Genomic DNA, 21,340 nt, shown 5'->3' on the forward strand with positions numbered 1-21,340 from the left:
TTGTTCATGAAGAATAGACAGATATTAAATTCCCTTTGGGGTATTAGTTTGATAGCGTGTCTGATTTTACTTCATTTAGCTGACTTACTTTTTTAGACTTAGTGTCGCTCGAGTGCGTTTTGCAAAGAAAAAAATGTTGAAGAAAATATTCCATAAACGGCACCAAAGTTATTCGTATTCGCCCAGTCATGACCATTACTCTAATGCCGATATCAATTACACGAGGCCATACTCACCCGAGGTAAGATGTTTCAGAAATATCGCCCCCCCCCCCCCTCACCCCCCCCCCGCTCCAAAAATCTTCTATACCTACGTATCTTTTAATCTTTTATAATCTCTCACACACTTGCTATTTCTTTATCTTTTACATTAATTGTAATGTGCTCAATAACAACACATAATTTGCAAGAGGGGTCATAAACAGCACTAGAGGAGGAGGGGGGGGGGGTAGACTCGGTTCCCTTCAATTTTTCCTGCTTACATCTATGTGTTAATACCTCCTAAGAGCCGAAATATTTGTTCAACGTTGTTTTACTCATTTAAAAGACAATTCTAACCCCAAAATTGAAAAATTGAATCAGAAAAAAAATTCCAATATGAATAAAAGTGTCGCGAAAAACGATCGATTAATTACGAGTATATTTTCTTCGCATGAACGATTTTTACTTTCCTCTCGAAACTTATATTTTGATGGATGCGGTTTCTGCTGCTGTCATCAGAAATCGGTGCTTTTTTCTTATCTTTATAAACAAACATTCATAACAATGACAGCAACCAAATGCAGATATTTTTTGATAAAATGACTCAGTTTTTTTAACAGGATATTTAGACGGATACTAGTTGAAGAAACCTGTCTCAAACTTAGAGAATATTCAAAAATCGCTTCTACCATTTTTTTCACAGTCTTTATTATAATTTTCGATATTTGATAGTGACTATGTTTATTGTCTGCTAGATTGTGATAACTGTTTTTGCTAATATGGAAACAAAATTTTTTGCCATTTGTTTCTCCCTTTGTGTTGGACTTAAAACTTTTGTCTTGGTTGATTATTTTTATGCTAATAAAACGTAGAACAACTTTTGAAAATCAAAGCATTGAACAGCGGATTTAGCTTTCTTTTTCGAAAAATCCTGATCTAGATTTTTGGTTTAATCGGTTAGAAAATTTCAGTTCTAGCAATTCCGCTAATCAATTTTCCCCAAACTGAGCATCACAGAGTGAATGACTTGAAGGTTCCAGAGTATATTGAGCACCTTTTACGCTCAGTAAAGAGGTGTTATGATGTTTTTAATTCAAATGAGCGTTCAATTAGACAATAGGTTTTATTATCATGATATGCATCGTGCGCTTTATTTTTAAATTGTTACCAAAAATTATGATAATTAATGCTTTTTACTGATCGACTTTAATACAATAATTTTCTAATTGCAGTTGATTGATGGCATCCTATTGATCACGAACAAAAAATTTTCGAAAAAATATCGAATAAAACTTAATTATGTAACAGCACAATTTTTCAATTGACTTGATTTCTGCTCATACTTCTCAAAAAAAATTATTGAAAAGAACATAAATAAAAATTGCTTTTTGCTGAATGCGTACTATATTGGTGTATAATTTTCTTATTTCAATTTGATGTTGAAACCTACTTTAATGGAAGTTGCTGCGTATGGATTGGGTGAATGTTTAGTTTCAAGACTCAAGCAATTAATATGGTCCGTTTGTTTTTGAGCTGCATTTTGTCGAGTTGTTCGATGGTAGAGAAAACCTAAATCAAAAATTTTAGAGCCAGAGTTTTCGATACAACTTTTTATTGAAGTGCCGATTGCGTGAAATTTATTTATTGCCCAAAAATGAGTGATATTGCGTCTATTTGTAAGTTTTTGTCGGTTATTTAAGATGGAGGTGACGTTACAAAAACATGTCAATAGTGCTGCAATTCCTTAAAACAACTGCTCATTTTGTGATTAATTTACTAATCCTTCCGACGATCAGCATAGAGGACTGACGCACAATCATTTAATCTTGTTTATGACAATTTACACAGTTCCATGTTACCCAATGCAATTTTACCCAATGCCATTTCACCCAATGTCGTTTTACCCAATGCCAACTCTCCCTAAGCTCTTTGATTTTTCTTTCAATTATCCGATATTCGGTTGCGATAGTTTAATATAAAGTCCCAGGGGGCGTTTAATTATATAGTAGGTTAAATAGTCATTCTGGTAATTTTAACAATAGGTTAATTTGAAGTTGGCATTTGGTAAAATGGCATTGGGTTAAATGGAATTGGGTAAATTGTCCTGACACCTTTAATCGCACACTGGCATCTTCTACCTATCCAATGAGCATCGTTACAAGCATAAATAATGGAAACTTTACCAAAAAAAGAAAATTAATTTGTTAAAATTATCAATTACTTCCTCAGGGTCACGTAAACTATACTACAATCATAGCTAAAATTTGGGATTTTTCACATTTTGTTAGACGCGTATTGAAATAGCTTTGCCGCTATGTGGCACGGGCTCGACCGTAATGAACTTGCACGAAGCGTGCAATGTTAACACCATCTTGCAAGATGTTTCATGATTAACATCCTGTCTCCACCAAGGTAGACAAGTTTTTAAAATTGGTTTCTAAATTAGATATTTGACTGTGCAGTGGGTTTAGTTTTCATTAGCTGATGGGTTTTTTGTTGGCTTTGCAATTTAAATTTTTTTTTGTTCTGAAAAAGCTTCTTTTGCAAATCCTGCTTAATTTGCGTTCGAGCGTTATCATTCGTTTCAGTGGTTTAAACGAAGATAAATGATGCTTGAGTTAATTCCACTTGCGCCTTTTTGTAGATTAATCTTGCTTCGATCTGTTTACATCACAAAATTGTCCTACATGCGTTGTTGATAACTGTACCGACAGAGAACTCCGTTTTTAGAAGAAGTGCTGAAACTAATTGTTCTTTAGTTTAATTTTTTTTACATAAATATGCGCTGAAATACGCTCAACTGTTTAAAAATGCTTTCAATCTGTCTGCTAACGTGAGCTATTTTCAGCGCACTGACCTCATCTCTCCGGCAATTGTCCCGAAAAATCAACTGAAAAAAGCGCTGAATTTGTTTCAGATTTGTGATCAATATTTTCAAAAATTTTTCAACTTTTTTGTGGTATTAATTTCTCAATTATGCTCTGAAAATCGCCGAAACTTGTATACGGGATTTTTTTGCATTTTAATCTTTAAACTGTGATAGCGATTAACGAAAAGTTGTTTGTTTGTTTGTTTCAGATGATCAGTTACTACAGTCACAGGAAAGATGGGCTACCCTGTTGTTTGAGGACTGTGTGCGTCCGTCCCCTTGAGTTTGAACCCCTTGGTGACTCCAAATCTGGACTGGGTCACAGACCAGGTGCCTCCACCACATCCAACAGTCCAAGGAAGACACATAATCATCACAGTAGCAGTCGTGCATCAATCAAGTTATCCAAAGGTATATTGCACAGACATACGTATATTCTAATGGCCAGTAATTGGCAGCTTTGACTATTGAACTTCAGTACAGTAAGAATCAGATGAAAGTAGTATAGAATTTTGGTAAGGAAAGTTCGCGCTGAGACCACATTGGTAAGGAAAGTCCTTTTTCAGACCATATAGCAATCTCACATAGGCGAAAAAAGTTTGAGAATGCCATAGTCCACAGAATTTGTCTTGGTAGGGGAAAACCGAAATTTGACCACCTCTAAAAATTGATAAAAATGGTCTCTTTTAATTGAAATTTTTACCGTTTGATAGGTCAAAATGGCAGATTACGTCACACAAAACTAAATTTTTCTGTTTGAAATTTAGAATTTTTTTCTTCTAGTAAGCCAATCACTTCTTGAATGACTATATCTTAAAATTATTTTTATTGAAGCGTTTTTCATTCTGTAGAAATACTTTGACTGGTGAGGTGGTCAACTAAAAATTTCAAATGCACTTGGAAAAACCTGTTTTAGGTTCTAGTGACATAATTCGAATTCAAGAAATCTATACAGAATTAAAAAAAAAATTTCCGGATAAATCTGTTCGGCTAATCTACTTTGTTGCAGCCTGTGAGTACTTCAGTGGTTTAAATAACTTTGATTACGAAATTGCGTTAAAACTGAGGCCATATGGAGGACTCATAGGAATTGATAACTCGTCATGGGACAAGTACCTTAAGCGCTTTAAAGTGCTCCGTTTGCATGCTATTCTGCACGATGCTGCAGGTTTCACTTACGAATTTTACGAGTTAGGTCCCGGTTATTCATATATGCTTCCCTGTAAGATAAACAGTTGCTTCAGTGGGCATGTCACTGGAATTTTATTCTGCTTATATATAAAACTTATAAAGTGGCGTTTATTTCAGTCACTACAATGCTAACGGAAAACTCAGTTGTGCTCGACCTAGAAGGATTTCATTATAGAAAGAATCCATTTTTCATTAAAGAACTTGGCGTGTGTTCAGAAAAATACAACGACTGTGTTTTGTTTAAACCACCAAGAACATTTGAATATTTGTCTATTGAAGAAAAACGAGCTTTTACATGGTTGACCAGGAATCTTCATGGCATTGATTGGAACGCGGGAACGTACCCTTACATTTATATTACACAAATTTGTCAAAGCATCTGTTTCAGCAACCCCAAAGCAAGATTTTATTCTAAAGGATCAGAGAAAAGCAAGCTGTTATCTGAACTCTTGGAAAGACCAGTTATAGACCTGAATGATCTTGGTTGTCCAAAAATTGCAAATATAAGGAACAAAACAAGGTGTCCGAATCATTTTGTCCGGCAGAACGGAGAGTGTTTGGGAAATCATTGTGCTCGAGAGAAATCAATTTTTTACTTTAATTGGTTAACAAATGAAAGAGGTGTTGACCAAGCTGGAGGCACCGTTGTCTCAGAATTAAACGATCTGTCCTTGGATAACAACAACAACAACAGGATCACTCAACGTGTCGATAAAGAAAAATGAAACGATCACGTCAGGCAGCCAGTGCCTACTCAGAAAAATTGACATAAGCTTGACTGAGGACGAAATTCGCTCCTTCACACACCTATTTTTTTACTTAGAACCATACTTTAGGTGGAAAAAACAACAATTGAATCTGGAAAACTTGCACGAGAACGGAAACTCTAAAGAATCGTCAACAAATGAAATAAATCGATGTTAGACTTAATGAATGATTAATTTATAATGAAAAAAAATTTATAAATAGAAAAGCAATTTTATTGTTTGGTTTCATCAATGTTTGTTTTGTGTGCAACAAGAAATTAATTTTTTTTTCATTTTATTTTATAATAGACGAGTTTAAATTTGATCAGATTGACAAACTCTCCGATTTAGAAAAAGAAAGCAGTAACAAATCATCATGGAAATTTTGTAACGAAATTACCCTACCACGATCAGAGGTTGTGTTTTTTGTTCAGATGTTTGTAATTCTCATTTTGATAACGTTGTGTATAATTAAACTAACTGTCCTAAAACCCACATGTGAGGAAACATCAGTTTGGATTTCAATTTTATCAAGTTTAGTTGGCTATATCCTACCTAACCCAAGATTATGAACAAAATAATTCCAACAGAGGATAGAATTTTCATGGCAGTAGTTGGACCTTCGGGTTGTGGTAAAACAGACTTGATATTTAAAATGCTTCAATGAAAAACATTCTTTCCCAAATTTGACAATGTTATACTGCTGTATAGAGAAATGCAACCAATTTACGTGACGTTTGAGCAAAAGTTAGGAGTAAATTTAAAAAAATTCGTGGATTTGAAATTCACACAAAATATTGAAGATTGTTTGTTAATTTTTGACGATTCATGTGAGGAAATTTTTAATGACAAAGAGTTCTTTAAGCTTGCCACTGCAGGACGCCACAGAAACATACATGTTATTTACATTAAACATAATCTTTACCAACAAAGTAGATGGTCCAGAACTATTGATTTGAACACAACTCACATCATTTTATTTAAATCCCCTCGTGATGTTCAGCAAGTTGATTATTTAGGAAAACAACTCAATCTTGTTCGTTTTTTAAGACATTGTTATGATTTAGCTGTTAACAAAATTTATGGCCATTTGCTTATTGATCTGAGCCCAAAAACATCAGACTGCTTGAGATATTGTTCAAATATCACTGAGCCAGGACCAACGGTGTTTTATATTCCGACAGACAAAGCAGAAGTTACCGAAATAGCAAATGAAAGGGAAAAAATTCTCTACGCTGAAGGAAATGGTACCATTGTCGGCACCAGAGCTAGGTAAATATCTTCGCGGTGCCAAAGACGATGTTTTCATGGTTTTATGCGAATGTCTCTATAATGTGGTGAAAGGAAACGTAGATGTAAAGATTAAAAACATCGAAAAATATGAGAACGTTTGCAAATTAATCCTAAAAAAGAACACTTCAGTTGAAAAAAGAAGAGCACTTTTTTTAACAAGAACTGGCTTTGAATTATTGAAGCTCATTGTAAAGTTTTGTTATATACATTTGAGTTACCGAAAAAAATGACGAGTGCTGTAGAATTTATACTAATTCCCAAAACTCAATACATAAGAAGCAATTCTTATCCTTCAGCAATTTTGAACAATTCAAACATAAAGGACAAAAGTGCTCAGCTGTCAGTTCTTAACAGATTTCGATCATTACATCCAAAAGATGAAACATTAGAAAATGAAGATCATGAAACAGAAGATGCAAACCAAAAATCAACTTCGAGAGAAGAAATTCTTAAAAAACTTGCTTTACTACCACCAACAAAATATGCACGTGCTGAAAAAATTCTTGATATGATAGAAAAATCGACAAGGATTGTTATTGATGATAACGAAAAAGTACGCATTGATAAAATACCATCAAATTTATCGGTTTCAATTTTACTTTACAATTTACAGCAACCGAATAAAAAACTTGACGACGACAATTACTTTAAACTTCTCGATATCCTCAGTGTGAATGAAAACCTAGTGATGAATAGTAATGCCAAAGCTGCGATCAGGAAGAATATTGAAAAACCCTCCAGAAAAAGAATCACACCTCAAAAACAATCAAAAACCAAATCAAAAGCCCGAACAAATAAAAAGCGCACCCCTGAAAAATTTGAACAAGATAGTGAAAACACCTTTACCGAGGGATTTGAAACCACTAAAGAAGATAGCGAGTCCGAGGAAGAGAAGAGTTGGGATTCTTTCTCAGAGTGAGCGTAAGCATCTCGAGGCGAAATACACCAGTGGTTCTGCGGCATATGGCAGCGTAAGAAATTTGCAAAAAGCAACTAATCTTAAACCAAGAAAAGTGATAAAATTTCTGGAGGGTAAAAATTCCTATAACAAACACAAAAAATTCAGAAAAACATTTCCTAGACTTAAAGTCATTGCATACAGTATAAATGAGATTTGGTCGCTCGACTTAGCTCATGTTGATAAATTAGCCCCATACAATCGAGATGTTAAATATCTTTTGGTTGCAGTCGATTGCCTCTCACGATATTTTCGAGTCGAACCCCTCAGATCAAAATATGCGACAGTAACTGCGGAAGGCTTCAAGCGAATGATTAAAAATAAACAGCCGCAAAAAGTTTGGGTTGATGCTGGATCAGAGTTTAAAGGTTCCTTCAAAACCCTCTGTGAAAAAAAGCAGATCCAAATTTACAAAACATTCAGCGAAAAAAAGTCGGCTTTTGCAGAAAGAAATATTCGTTCTTTGAAAAATTTGATATACAAGTATTTGGAGGATAAGTGGACTTATTCATACATTAACGAATTTCAGAACTTTGTCAAAATGATAAACTCAAGAACCAATAGAGTGACAGGTTTGGCTCCTGGCAAAGTATTTAAAAAACACGTTTCTTCCATGGTTTCCTTGTCCTTAAAGGCATCAGAGAAACTAATTCGACGGCCAAAGTTTCACATCGGGGACTTTGTACGTATATCAAAAGCAGATATCCCTTTCAGAAAAGGTTATAAGCAAACATTCACAAACGAGGTTTTTGAAATTTATGACATACCAACTGTTAATCCCCCAACATACAATATAATTGATGCCAATCAAGAGCCTGTAACAGGTAAATTTTACGAGTTGGAGCTGGTAAGAGTGTTAGACAACAGTGCCGAAACTACAAAACATGAATGAATTCACTGTTCACTTGGTATCATCAGCTCCGATGAACATTTTCCCTGACAACACACTGGCAAATTTTCGCAATTTTTTCAATGAAGAAATAAACTTAGAAGGTGACTGGAGAGTTGCCTTGAGTGAAATTATTTTCCGTTCCCGAATCAATCAAATTAATAACAATATTCTAAGAACTTATTCGTTTGGTGGATACAAAAATTATCAAAGCAGTATTCCTACCGGGGCAGTTTCTAGACCTTACACAGGTGAACTAGTCTCGATTGGAATTGGATCCTACGAAAACATAGAACATCTTTTGAAAAATATCAAAGAATCGACAGGACTCCCCCATTTCAGTTATCAATTTGACAAAGTCTCGGGTATTTTAGTACTTTATTTTGGGAAAAACGAGGGAATCACTTTTCCAGATAAAGAAATACCAAGTATTCTAGGTTTTGAGAGCATACCAGATGGATCCGGTTTCCACATTGGCTACAAAATGCTAGACTCATTTCAAATGCTTTCAATGACTGAGGAAGATTTAGAACCATACAAGGGTGACTATCCGTTTGATCTTTTGGCTGGAAAACAACTTATTTTTGTTTACACTGATATTGTAGAATATCAATACGTTGGTGACACAAAAGCACCTTTGATTCGTGTCATTGATTCAAACCAACGCTTAAAAAACGGCAGCCCTTGTGAAATTGAACCAACACACAGAATCGTTTTAAGTAATTTGGAATACAAAAAACTACTCTCGAAAAATTTTCAGTCAATTGGAGTTCAATTGAGAACAGAGACAGGAAGATTTGTTCCTTTCACTGGCACAGGCAAAGTTATTTTAGCACTGAGTTTCAAAAAATTCGACTAAATGGAAGCATACTATCAGCAACAGTCGATTTTGCCTTACTTTTCGGGACACTATCGTCAACGGGGAAGTGGCTTTGGTGCATTATCTGCTGGAATTGGACGTGCAGCTCTACCAATAGCTCGAAAAGTTTTGTGGCCGGCGGCAAAAGAATTGGACGGGAACTGATTGCTCAAGCTGCGCCTGAAATTGTTGAAATAGTTTCAAAAAAGAAAACACCCAAGGAAGCAATAAAGTCGACTCTGAAAAAAACAGTAAAAAAACAAATTGGTGGATCAAGGAAAAGACTAAGGAATCAACAGAAAAGCGCACAACGGACCAAACGTATCATTCGAAAAAAACAGCCTGTGAAGAGGAGTCGGTCTAATTTTTTTTTCAAAAGTTCACAATGATTACTAATCTGCTCCCTGCCGAAGCAACTCACACAACTTTAGACTTGTTTGAAAAGCAACCACTGCTGATAACTTTTGACAACGCCTTTACACAGAAAATTGGACCATCATACTCTCCCGATGGACCAATGCTGGAGTTTGAGGTTTTGGGTGACAGAAACAACTTTATTGATTTGCAAAAGATTTTGCTTGAAGTGAAATGCAAAATAACTCAGAATAATGACGTTGATTTACGTACAGGAGCGGATGCTGCAGGGACAGATGCTCCTTATTTTAGTAACAACGCATTACATTCTTTGTTCTCAGAATGTGCAGTTTAAGCGAATGGTGTGAAAATTTCCAACACCAATGGAAATTATGCTCATAAGGCTTTCATTGAAACAGAATTTTTCTCTAGCAGAACCGCTAAAGGTACTTGGCTGGTTTGTCAAGGTTATTACTTTGAAAACGAACCGCAAAAAATAGACGGACAAGATGATCGCGCGGAGGACGTTACCGCAAGGAAAGCACTGGTTGCTGACTCATTGGAAAATTACTTTATAGGAAAACCAGCTAGTGATATTCTTACTTGTGACAAACACCTTCTTAGTGGAGTCACACTTCGAATATCTTTTCGGCGGTCGTCAAACGATTTTGCAGTTATCTCTGAAGCTGACAAACATTACAAAGTAAAAATTATTGAAGCAAACCTGTATGTCAGAAAAATGACTATTGCAGATCACGTCCTGTCTGCAATTGAAAAAACCTTGCTTAAGACACCTGCAGTTTATAGATACAACGAGGTTTTACCTCGAACGTTTCTTGCTACTCGGGATGTTCACAGCTGGAGACAAGAAGATGTTTTTTCAAAGGAACCCGTACGAAGAATGGCGATTGCAATGTCATCAAATCAGGCTTAACTTGGATCAAATAGAACTACACCTTTTCACTATCAAAAATTCGGTCTCTCGCAAATTGTGATTTATCGTAATGGATTATCTATTGTTGGAACACCAATAACCACAAATTTCGAAAAACGACTCTACTTTAATACACTTGAAGCACTGGACTTTTTAGATAGAGGTGGACACGGAATATCTTTGTCTGATTATCAAAATCATTTTGTGATGGTATTTGATCTTACGTCTACACAAGAAGCATCGCATGATTTTATTCATCCCGAGCTTACAAATGGTTCAGTTTCTGTTGAATTAACTTTTGCGAGAGCACTGGCAGACAACATTGAAATTTTGTTTTTGGGAGAGAGAAGCTCAACGTTTTATGTCACATCGGATAGGAAGGTGACAAAAAACACTCTTATTACCTACCCTGCTAATGGATAGTGACGAAATTGTTTCCATGATAAATAAATGTCCGCATCTCAAGTTCAAGTTTCGAGGAGTTTTTGCAGCGGATTTATTTCCAATTTTAAAATCAAATTGTTTCATAATTGTGAACGCATCTGAATCTAGTATGCCTGGAAGTCATTGGATTCTACTGTGCTACCATGACAACAACATGTACTTTGCCGACCCATTGGGCCTTTCAGTTACAAACTATACAGCAATTTATGTAGTACTATCGACTTATGAAGTACTATCAAAATGTGCAAGAACTCAACGCGAAATTTTCTTTACAACAGAGGAACTCGGAACTCTGCGGCCTCTTTTGTATCTATATTGCTCATGTGATTTATACTAAAGATTTCAAATTGTACTTGTGTATGAATGACAATGATTTGTTACGTTTTGCTACACATATGTTGTAATTGAATTTTTTTGAACAGATGCTTTTGAACCCAGATGTTACCAAAAAATTTAGTTTGAAAGAAATTAATTTTTGAATTCATACTGAAAACACACTTCCTTAGAACTGGAATTTGTATCAGGAGATCCATAACCAGTAATCATTATGTCCATTATTTTAGATAATTCAGCAAACTTCACACTGTTATATAAATGTATAAAACGATCTAGTGTACAATCAGGTATAAAATCAGTTTGAGTCTGTGCATCCTTGTTTTTCAATGAGCAGAAACTGGGTAGTTTCTTTCGAGAGACTGAGCAAACACCTGATTGATACTTTGAATTGTATTCAAGAGCAAGAACAAGTTTTTCCATAATAGCTCCAGATATCACCATATTTGTAGAAAAGATTAGAGACTTGAAACAGCTGTACGGGCACGGAACTGAGTATCCTTTTGAGTTGATCTATTTGAAATCCTCGGGAACTTTAGATATTTCGGCCAAAACATGGTAATGAACAGATTTACTATTACAAAAATCAAATTTTTTCTCATGCAATACGTATGCAAAATTATTAGTGTTTGTCTTCTGAAAAATAGGCTCACTATCGGTTATAAAAAATTTGAACTTTTTCTGAAATGGTACAAAGAAGTCAGGTGAACATTCATACATTGCCTCAACCATGCTTAATGTTCTTTTTCACTTGCGGAATCGTCACAGTTGGTCTTTATTCTTGGTTTCCAAGTTCGTTTCAACCTTGATCGTTCTTTGTTTAACACAGGTAGCAGGTTTTTAACAACGCTCGCTTGTGAGGTGAGTTTTTCAAACTCTGACACAGTGAGCGTTACTCTTTGGTTGAATTTCAAGTCGCCGTCAATATTATTTAAGAGCTTAATGGTTATATAGCTACCAGTATTCTCATAAGTTTTTACTGAAACTCGAACAAGTCTTTTTTCGCTTTTCGTTATATCTAAATATGCGTCCCCGAATTCTTGTGCATTAGCAGCTGAAATGTTCATTGTGACCAAAATTTTCTATTCCTGAAATCGTTTGATAACGGCAAGATTTGTGGTTTTCACGTTACAAAATAACACAATAAAATGTGTAGCTGTATTCCACAACTTGTTCTTACATGAATGCCTTAGGCATGACTACAAATTGTGAGTTCAAACCATGAATTCATATCCCTAGGGAAAACCTAATCTGCATTCTAGTGAAAACCACAACATACTACCCTAGCGTCAGTATAGTTTTTTCCACAAGACTGAATTCTCTTATCAGAAGACAAAACAGTATGCATATACAAAATAGGAGACAAACTAGTAAACTTAGAATGGTGGTTTTCCGCCCATTGACCTCCCTTATCACAAAGCGTTTTCAAGTTTAAATTGCTGTATAAATCGGTAATTAAGTAGTAAGGTCTAAGTCATAATATATACCGAGAAAGAACAAAATGACCTTAGGAAATACACTTTATCACGTGGAGCCATTATACATTGTCGATTAGTTTTCCACCTCATAACGTTAGAAGAAAGCACATTGAAAATATTACAGGGCTACTGTAACTCTTGAATTGATATGAAGTTGATAAATTGTTTCAGAGGCGTTGACTGCCGCAGGAAAATGTCATAAGATTAACGTTTGTTGGGTTGTTTATAGAACAACTTTAATTGTAGTACAGCTAAGTTTCAAAACCACAGAGTCATATTCTGTCGGAAGCAAAAACCAAACTGGTCTTATTTACAAAGTTCAAATCTTTCAGAAAACCTAATTATTTTTAAGCTGTTTTGATCAACTATTTAACTTTTCATTTCAAACAACTGAGCAATGAGCAACTTTGTAGTAATTTTAAAAATTTTTCCTGACTTTGACACTCGTTATTTGATTCACTATGCCAAGAACACGGTCTCAATCATCGAGCAAAAATTTGGCAAACACCAATGGACTCCTGGCAAGCACTTCAACTTACCAATGAGTTTGATAGACACAATACAAATTTTACGTGTTGAGACGGCAATCTTGGAAAAACAAGGATTCGCACTAGCAGGACGAGAAAAGACCCAAAAAGAGTATGTTTTCGACTTCTCAATTCTGCATCCAACAGTCAGGAAAATATTTTATGACTACGAAATTGCCAATGTACCTCTCTACGAAAATCAGCAACGATATTGGGATGAAATCGAGACGTTGGAATCCGTGTGGCATATGAAAATGTCGCCAGACTCTCCCGACTCACTCCAACGATCGACTCCCCAGTTGACAACCTTGACACCCCTAAATGAGAAGACCACAGGTCGCCCAGTTTATTTGACACATCACCGGTTGAATTCTGTTATGCCCCCAAAAAACGAAAATTGGAACGAAAAATTAACTTTTAAAACAAAAAACTTTGACAACTTTACTGTGTTTGAAACCGTGTGCTCTTTACTGGTGCTTTAGTTTGTCTTGTCAACAAAAAAATAACTCTGATTTGTGGCTCTATGTTGTGCTTTTATTTATTTAACTCTGAGAATTGTAACAAAAATTCTAATTTAGTTGAATTCTGGTCTTCTCCTATAATGAGAAAGTAAGTTTCTCAACGAAATGTGAATTCATAACCGATTAACTGAGTTTCTAGATTCTTTGCTACATACCATAAGAGTACCTCAATGAGTGAAGTACATGTTATAGAAACTCAAAGTTGGCTGAAATTAAAGAAATCTCTACTGCTTAAGAAAAGTTCAAAAACTTCGAGCCACTTCAAGCTAAGTTTCATCTACATATGTTGTCATACTGCTGTCCAAAGCTAAATGAGCTCTGTAGAACCAAGTATAATTGTAGCGGAAGCAAAAGGATTCTTTCGAAGTCCTTTTTAAAACACTTTTTATCAAAAACAAACTTTCAGAATTGAAAATTAAGCGCATGGAAAAATGACATTTTTGAACAAAAAAAGAACATTTTTAGTGTCTTTTTAAAACTAATGAAAACAAATATATATTGTGATGGGAAGTTGCCATGTGACTGCATTGTTTAGGTTGAATCAAAGGGTTACAATCATAACATTTGAAGACTAAATCGAATTTAAAAAAAAATAAAAAGATTATTTTCCCTTTTGATCTTTTAAGCCTCAGAGTTGGTGAACAAAAGACTAAATAGCACAGTTGCTGCTCACAATAACAGTTTGTACTCTGCAGTCACATACACTAATTAGTTACTAAAATTTCAAAAAAAAATAACTTTTTCTGTTTTTCACGCTCGAATGGTTTTCAATTCTGATCACCTGGTGAAAAAAAATAATATGAAAAAATTTTTTTTTGCCCTTATAGAAAATGTTTGTCACTGTTGTGGCTACAATAGTGTTCATAACACGTTTTCTCACAAATGAACCATTTCGGCTGTGGAGTCAAAAATGACGCAAAAATCACTCAAGCGTGAAAATTTGACCATTAAATAAACATTGCCAAAAAACAGTGTTAGAAAGCTGAAAAAAGTCATCCGGGGCTATATTAATCCGTAGAATGCAAAAATGAAATAAAATCTACGCCTTTGCTTGATGAAATTCTGAGAAAAACCGCTTTTAAGGCAAATTTTTGCGTTTTTTCGAGAAAAAATCTAATTTTTTAATTGAATTTCACTAATCACTTTGATCAATGAACACCTTTTGGACTTAGAACTTCCATGTGATCACTTCAGCGTCATTCGCCACTTGAGCGAGCTCTGTTTAGATTACAAAGAGAAAATATTGGGCACCAAGACCCCACATTCAGTCGGAAGCTTTGAAATTGTCGTAAAATTAATAAGTACAGGCAGATCTCAAGGGGCTCCTTTTGCTCTCAGCCGCAAATAAACAAAAAAAGGAGTTTCTAATGTTCCCATTTAACAGACTGAACTGATATCAAGACAGTAAAACTAATCAAGTTTGAGCTGAACTTATTTTATGAAGTTAAAAAAGCAGAAAAACTGGGGAAAACTCAATCGAATTTCAACACTATCGGTGAAAACCTTTGATATTATCAAAGGTTGAACTGAATCTGTCCTGTGGCGGAGACATAGGTCAATGAACTGTACTGAAACATGAAATGAGCGGCATTTATGTTCCTTTATGAAAAAAAGACCAACCGCAAAACAAGTTCGGATCGTTAATTGACTCGAACTGAATCTAGAGATTGAAGTCAAGTGAAAACCTTGAGGTTTGCCGCAACTGAAAACAATAATTTTCTCTCTTGTGCCATTGAAATTCAGCTACTTTGCAATTTGCAATAAAAAACCTGATTCAAAGTGTTGTGCAAATTGGCCTCAACTTCGAAAACTGTGAGCTGCGATCTTTGTGGTAAGCAGTACACAGAGCGACGTGGACTTCGCAAACATATGAAACAAGTACATCTCATCGTGGAAGATAACCCGGAGTTCAAGTGCTGGCAGTGCAACTTCACGGACCCAACTCTCATTAATGTCAAAGAGCACATAAAGAATGCGCACAACGATAAAAAATTGCAATGGAACACCTGCATCCACGACCTCACCGTGTTTGGTAACAAGCGTTCATTTGTTGACCACATGATGAAGGACCATGGTCATCCTATCTGGGAAAGTGATAGAGAAGAGACCCAAAGACTAGCTCCCGTGGAAACAGCTTTCGATGGAGTTGTGCGTCGATATGCGTGGCGACCAGCTGATGGTGAAGTGGATCTGATGCAATCACTAAGTGATCGACTCGAACAAATAGAAGACATTGTCCGTGAAAATGTGCTTCATGAACCCCAAAGAGTCCAAATCTCTGCTGAAGTGTCTCCCGACAAAACAAAAGAAGGCGAAGAAACTGAATATACCACTATATACACAAATAGTGCATATATCCACGTAGATGTGCAGTGCTGGAGCGACCAGGAGTTCTTTCACGCAGTAGACCAAATGCTGAAGACAATCTATAAGTTTGCATCGCATGGTAGTTGCTGGAAAGTTCATCAAATAAACGAGATCAACATCAAACTGGTAAAAAACAGTCCCATACGAGGCTCGTCTTTCATTGAGTTGTCGAGAATTCTTAGGAAGCACAAAAAGTGGCTCTTGAACATCCGGAACACGGCGGATCACAAATGTTTTGCCTACTGCTTCACGGCAGCGTATCACGACCAATTCAAGCAGAAACTGACCTCCGATACCCAAACTATTGGATGGAAGAAACGTGATGACCCGCGGGTCTTCAACCCTGAGTTCAACCCTCTGGCCCATGGACCTGTTGGAGACTTCAAGTACCCCATGAGTATCAACGATATCCCCCACTTTGAGCAAGTGAACAACGTCAGCGTCAACGTTTTCAGGTGAGTCATGTGTTGCTTCATTAACAAAAATCATTACTAATCCTGAACACACTTCCAAAAGCAAAAGTAATTTTAAACGTAAAAAAAGAAGCTGTAACAATTAACAAAAATTTTTAATATTTATAAAGCCTATTATTTAGACATAAAACGAAGGAGCTGCTACCCTATCGGATCTCAAAATCTCCGAACTCATTTCAAATGGATGTTCTACTCCTGACTGAAAACGATAAAACGCATTACGTGCTAATTAGAAACCTCAAATCTTTAACATGCAGAATAAAAAACCCAGATGTGCAGTTGCGAAGCGACCGTAACTTTCTTTGTCGAAAATGTTTTCATATTAGCTCTGACAAAACCAGCTTGGAAAATCACCAACGAACATGTTTAGCAAATGAACCTCTTGAAATATCAATGCCAGCAGAAAATCAGAAAAAACTAACATTCAAAAACAAAGCAGCTAGATCCTACTGTCCTTTCGTATGTTATTTTGATTTGGAATCAGTTTTGGAGCCCACTAGTTACGCTTTAAATGATCCGAAAAAATCAAGCACTACTGTAATTGAAAAACATCGACCAAGTAGTTTTTGTCTAGTTGTCATTGAACAAGACAATCCAGTGCCATAATTTTTCAATCTAAGAAGAGGACCAGACTCAATGGAAAAATTGGTGAAACTACTTGAAAAACTCGCTGAGAAATTCCACAAGAAAAAACAAAAATTTCCTCCTTTTTTGGTAATAGAAGTCATCTGGATGAAACCGAGAACTGTTGGATTTGCGAGGAAGCTTTTGCAACCGAAGATGTAAAAATTCTAGACCATTGTCATTTCTCTGGAAAGTTTTTGGGCTATGCGCACACACTATGTAACCTTCAAAGACAACGTACTAAGTTCACACCAATTTTTGCGCATAATTTGGCAAACTATGATATTCATCATGTGATACGTGCCTTGAAATCTGGGAGTGAAAATAACACAATTTCTGTCATTCCAATCAATGAAGAAAAATACGTATCACTGAGCTTGAAAGTTTGGCTTGGACCGTATACTACCAACAAAGGACATGTTCGTCATAAATATGAGGAAATGCGTTTTTTAGATACTACAAGTTCATGCACTCGTCGCTTGATACATTAGCCAAAAACTTGCCCAAGAATAACTTTGTGTACATTGATAGTCATTTTTGCTCGCACTCAGAAGAAGAGAAGGACTTGCTTCGTCAAAAAGGATACTTCCCTTACTCATACATTACCAGTTTTGAAAAATATGATGAGCCAGAACTCCCTGCCCGACATTTATGGAAAAATAAACTGCAAGGAAATGAAATATCTGTTACTGAAAGAGAGTGGAAGCACGCTAGGAATGTATTTTCAAAATTTAATTGTTCTAATATTGGAGAGTATAGTGACCTGTATCTAACATGCGATACCCTTATACTCGCATGTGTATTTGAACACTTCCGCAAAGTTTGCTTCGACACGTACTCCGTTGACTGCGCGCAATACTACACAGCTAGTAATTTATCAGGCGATGCTTTCCTTAGAGTGTGTAAGGCAGACATTGAACTACTAACTGTGAGAGAGCATCTTGATATTGCGGAAGCAATGCTGAGGGGTGGAATTTCCAGCGTGTTTTCGAAAAAGTTATCACAAGCGAATAATAAGTTTGTGGAAGGATTCGATAACCAAAAGCCCTCAACATTTCTCTGGCTAATTGACGCAAATAATTTATACGGGGGAATAATGGAAAAGTACCCCTTACCTTTGAACAATTTCATTATGGCGTCAAGTGTTACACTTCAGAAAGTTTTGGAAACGGAAGCAGATTCTGAAGTTGGGTACATTGTTGAGGTGGACATAGAATATCCTCAAGTCCTACACGAGGCACATTCCGATTTCCCATTAGCTCCCACAAAGGAGATAATAAAAGAAGAATGGCTCAGTAATGACCAGAGAAATTTTTTAATAGAAAATGATATTCCGATACAATCAAAAGTCAAAAAGTTAATTCAGACAATGTATCCAAAAAAGAATTACACACTGCATTATTTAACTCTTCAACTCTATGTACAGTTAGGACTGAAGGTAACAGAAGTGCACAGGGTGTTGCAATTCAACCAGGCGAAATGGTTGAAACCCTACATAGAGTTGAACACAGACAAGAGAAAACGCGCTCAAAACAAGTTTGAAGAGGACTTTTACAAACTCTTGTCCAAGAGTGCGTATGGAAAAACTTGTGAAGGGAAACGGAATAGAATTAATGTTCAGATAACGCAAGCAAAATCAAAACTCTCGGATCTGGCAAGTTGTAATAGTTTCAACGGAGTTAAAATAATTGACGAAAAACTTCTGTCCGTAGCAACAAAGAACAGCAAAGTTATGTGGGACAAACCAACAATAGTTGGCTCGACAATTCTGGATCTAGCGAAATGTTTCATGTATAACTTTCACTTCAATGTAATAAAGCCAAACTTTGAGTGTAAACTACTATATAGCGATACGGACTCCTTTCTCTATGAAATTGTATCGGAAGACTTGTTTGAAGACCTTGCCAAAAACATCGAATTAAAAAAACACTTCGATTTTTCCAACTACGCTGAAGACCACGTTCTTTTTCATAGAAGCCAGAAGAAAGAGACACTGAAATTCAAGGATGAGATGGGAGGGAAACTTATAAAGGAGTTCGTGTGCCTTAAACAGAAGCTTTGCTCTATCTTAGCTGAAGGTGAGTAAAAACTAGCAACTTATAAAACACTAGTTCACTTAACCCAACGCTTGCAACTAACTATTAACTTGTAAAGTAGAATTATTCTTTAAAGTAACTGTGTTGTATTGTTTAGATTGTGTTAAGAAGTCGGCCAAAGGCGTCAGCAGGTTCACACAACAGCAACTTCTTCATAACATGTAAAAAGAATGCCTGCTTTCTGGCCAAACGGTCAGAAAACCTAATACCAGAATCACTAGCCAGTCCCATAATTTGATCACAATAACGACAAATAAAGTTTGCCTCAACAGTTTTGACAACAAACGATATGTATGTGACGGTAAAATAGACACACTTCCATTTGGTCATAATTGCATTGATTGGGAGGGCTTAAGCGACTGGAGTTTCGAAAGTTATAATGTTGCCAGTCTTGTGAACAACCCTGAATGGACCGAGGATATGCACTTAGAAGGGGGATATAATGTTGACATTTTCAAGACAATCCAGTGCCATAATTTTTCAGTCAAAGAAAAGGACCAGACTCAATGGAAAAATTGGTGAAACTACTTGAAAAACTCGCTGAGAAATTCCACAAGAAAAAACAAAAATTTCCTCATTTTTTTGGTAATAGAAGTCATCTGGATGAAACTGAGAACTGTTGGATTTGCGAGGAAGCTTTTGCAACCGAAGATGTAAAAATTCTAGACCATTGTCATTTCTCTGGAAAGTTTTTGGGCTATGCGCACACACTATGTAACCTTCAAAGACAACGTACTAAGTTCACACCAATTTTTGCGCATAATTTGGCAAACTATGATATTCATCATGTGATACGTGCCTTGAAATCTGGGAGTGAAAATAACACAATTTCTGTCATTCCAATCAATGAAGAAAAATACGTATCACTGAGCTTGAAAGTTTGGCTTGGACCGTACACTACCAACAAAGGACATGTTCGTCATAAATATGAGGAAATGCGTTTTTTAGATACTACAAGTTCATGCACTCGTCGCTTGATACATTAGCCAAAAACTTGCCCAAGAATAACTTTGTGTACATTGATAGTCATTTTTGCTCGCACTCAGAAGAAGAGAAGGACTTGCTTCGTCAAAAAGGATACTTCCCTTACTCATACATTACCAGTTTTGAAAAATATGATGAGCCAGAACTCCCTGCCCGACATTTATGGAAAAATAAACTGCAAGGAAATGAAATATCTGTTACTGAAAGAGAGTGGAAGCACGCTAGGAATGTATTTTCAAAATTTAATTGTTCTAATATTGGAGAGTATAGTGACCTGTATCTAACATGCGATACCCTTATACTCGCATGTGTATTTGAACACTTCCGCAAAGTTTGCTTCGACACGTACTCCGTTGACTGCGCGCAATACTACACAGCTAGTAATTTATCAGGCGATGCTTTCCTTAGAGTGTGTAAGGCAGACATTGAACTACTAACTGTGAGAGAGCATCTTGATATTGCGGAAGCAATGCTGAGGGTGGAATTTCCAGCGTCTTTTCGAAAAGGTTATCACAAGCGAATAATAAGTTTGTGGAAGGATTCGATAACCAAAAGCCCTCAACATTTCTCTGGCTAATTGACGCAAATAATTTATACGGGGGAATAATGGAAAAGTACCCCTTACCTTTGAACAATTTCATTATGGCGTCAAGTGTTACACTCCAGAAAGTTTTGGAAACGGAAGCAGATTCTGAAGTTGGGTACATTGTTGAGGTGGACATAGAATATCCTCAAGTCCTACACGAGGCACATTCCGATTTCCCATTAGCTCCCACAAAGGAGATAATAAAAGAAGAATGGCTCAGTAATGACCAGAGAATTTTTTTTAATAGAAAATTATATTCCGATACAATCAAAAGTCAAAAAGTTAATTCAGACAATGTATCCAAAAAAGAATTACACACTGCATTATTTAACTCTTCAACTCTATGTACAGTTAGGACTGAAGGTAAGAGAAGTGCACAGGGTGTTGCAATTCAACCAGGGGAAATGGTTGAAACCCTACATAGAGTTGAACACAGAGAAGAGAAAACGCGCTCAAAACAAGTTTGAAGAGGACTTTTACAAACTCTTGTCCAAGAGTGCGTATGGAAAAACTTGTGAAGGGTAACGGAATAGAATTAATGTTCAGATAACGCAAGCAAAATCAAAACTCTTGGATCTGGCAAGTTGTAATAGTTTCAACGGAGTTAAAATAAT

General features: G+C 36.1%; 1 protein-coding gene across 1 annotated transcript in view; it reads left to right on the forward strand.

Annotated features, from left to right (window-relative positions):
- Positions 1-6: 6 nt before the first annotated feature.
- The window catches only part of LOC142335881 (uncharacterized), a 116,499-nt gene continuing 95,165 nt past the window's right edge, over positions 7-21,340 (forward strand). The window contains exons 1-2 of the mRNA XM_075384228.1: positions 7-241; positions 3,279-3,480. Of these exons, the coding sequence (XP_075240343.1) occupies positions 134-241; positions 3,279-3,480 (310 nt within the window). The 5' untranslated portion in view covers positions 7-133. The remainder of the gene's footprint in view (positions 242-3,278; positions 3,481-21,340) is intronic.

The sequence above is a fragment of the Convolutriloba macropyga genome, chromosome 3 (assembly GCF_964194025.1).
Source record: "Convolutriloba macropyga chromosome 3, txConMacr16.3, whole genome shotgun sequence".
NCBI classification, from domain to species: domain Eukaryota; kingdom Metazoa; phylum Xenacoelomorpha; order Acoela; family Convolutidae; genus Convolutriloba; species Convolutriloba macropyga.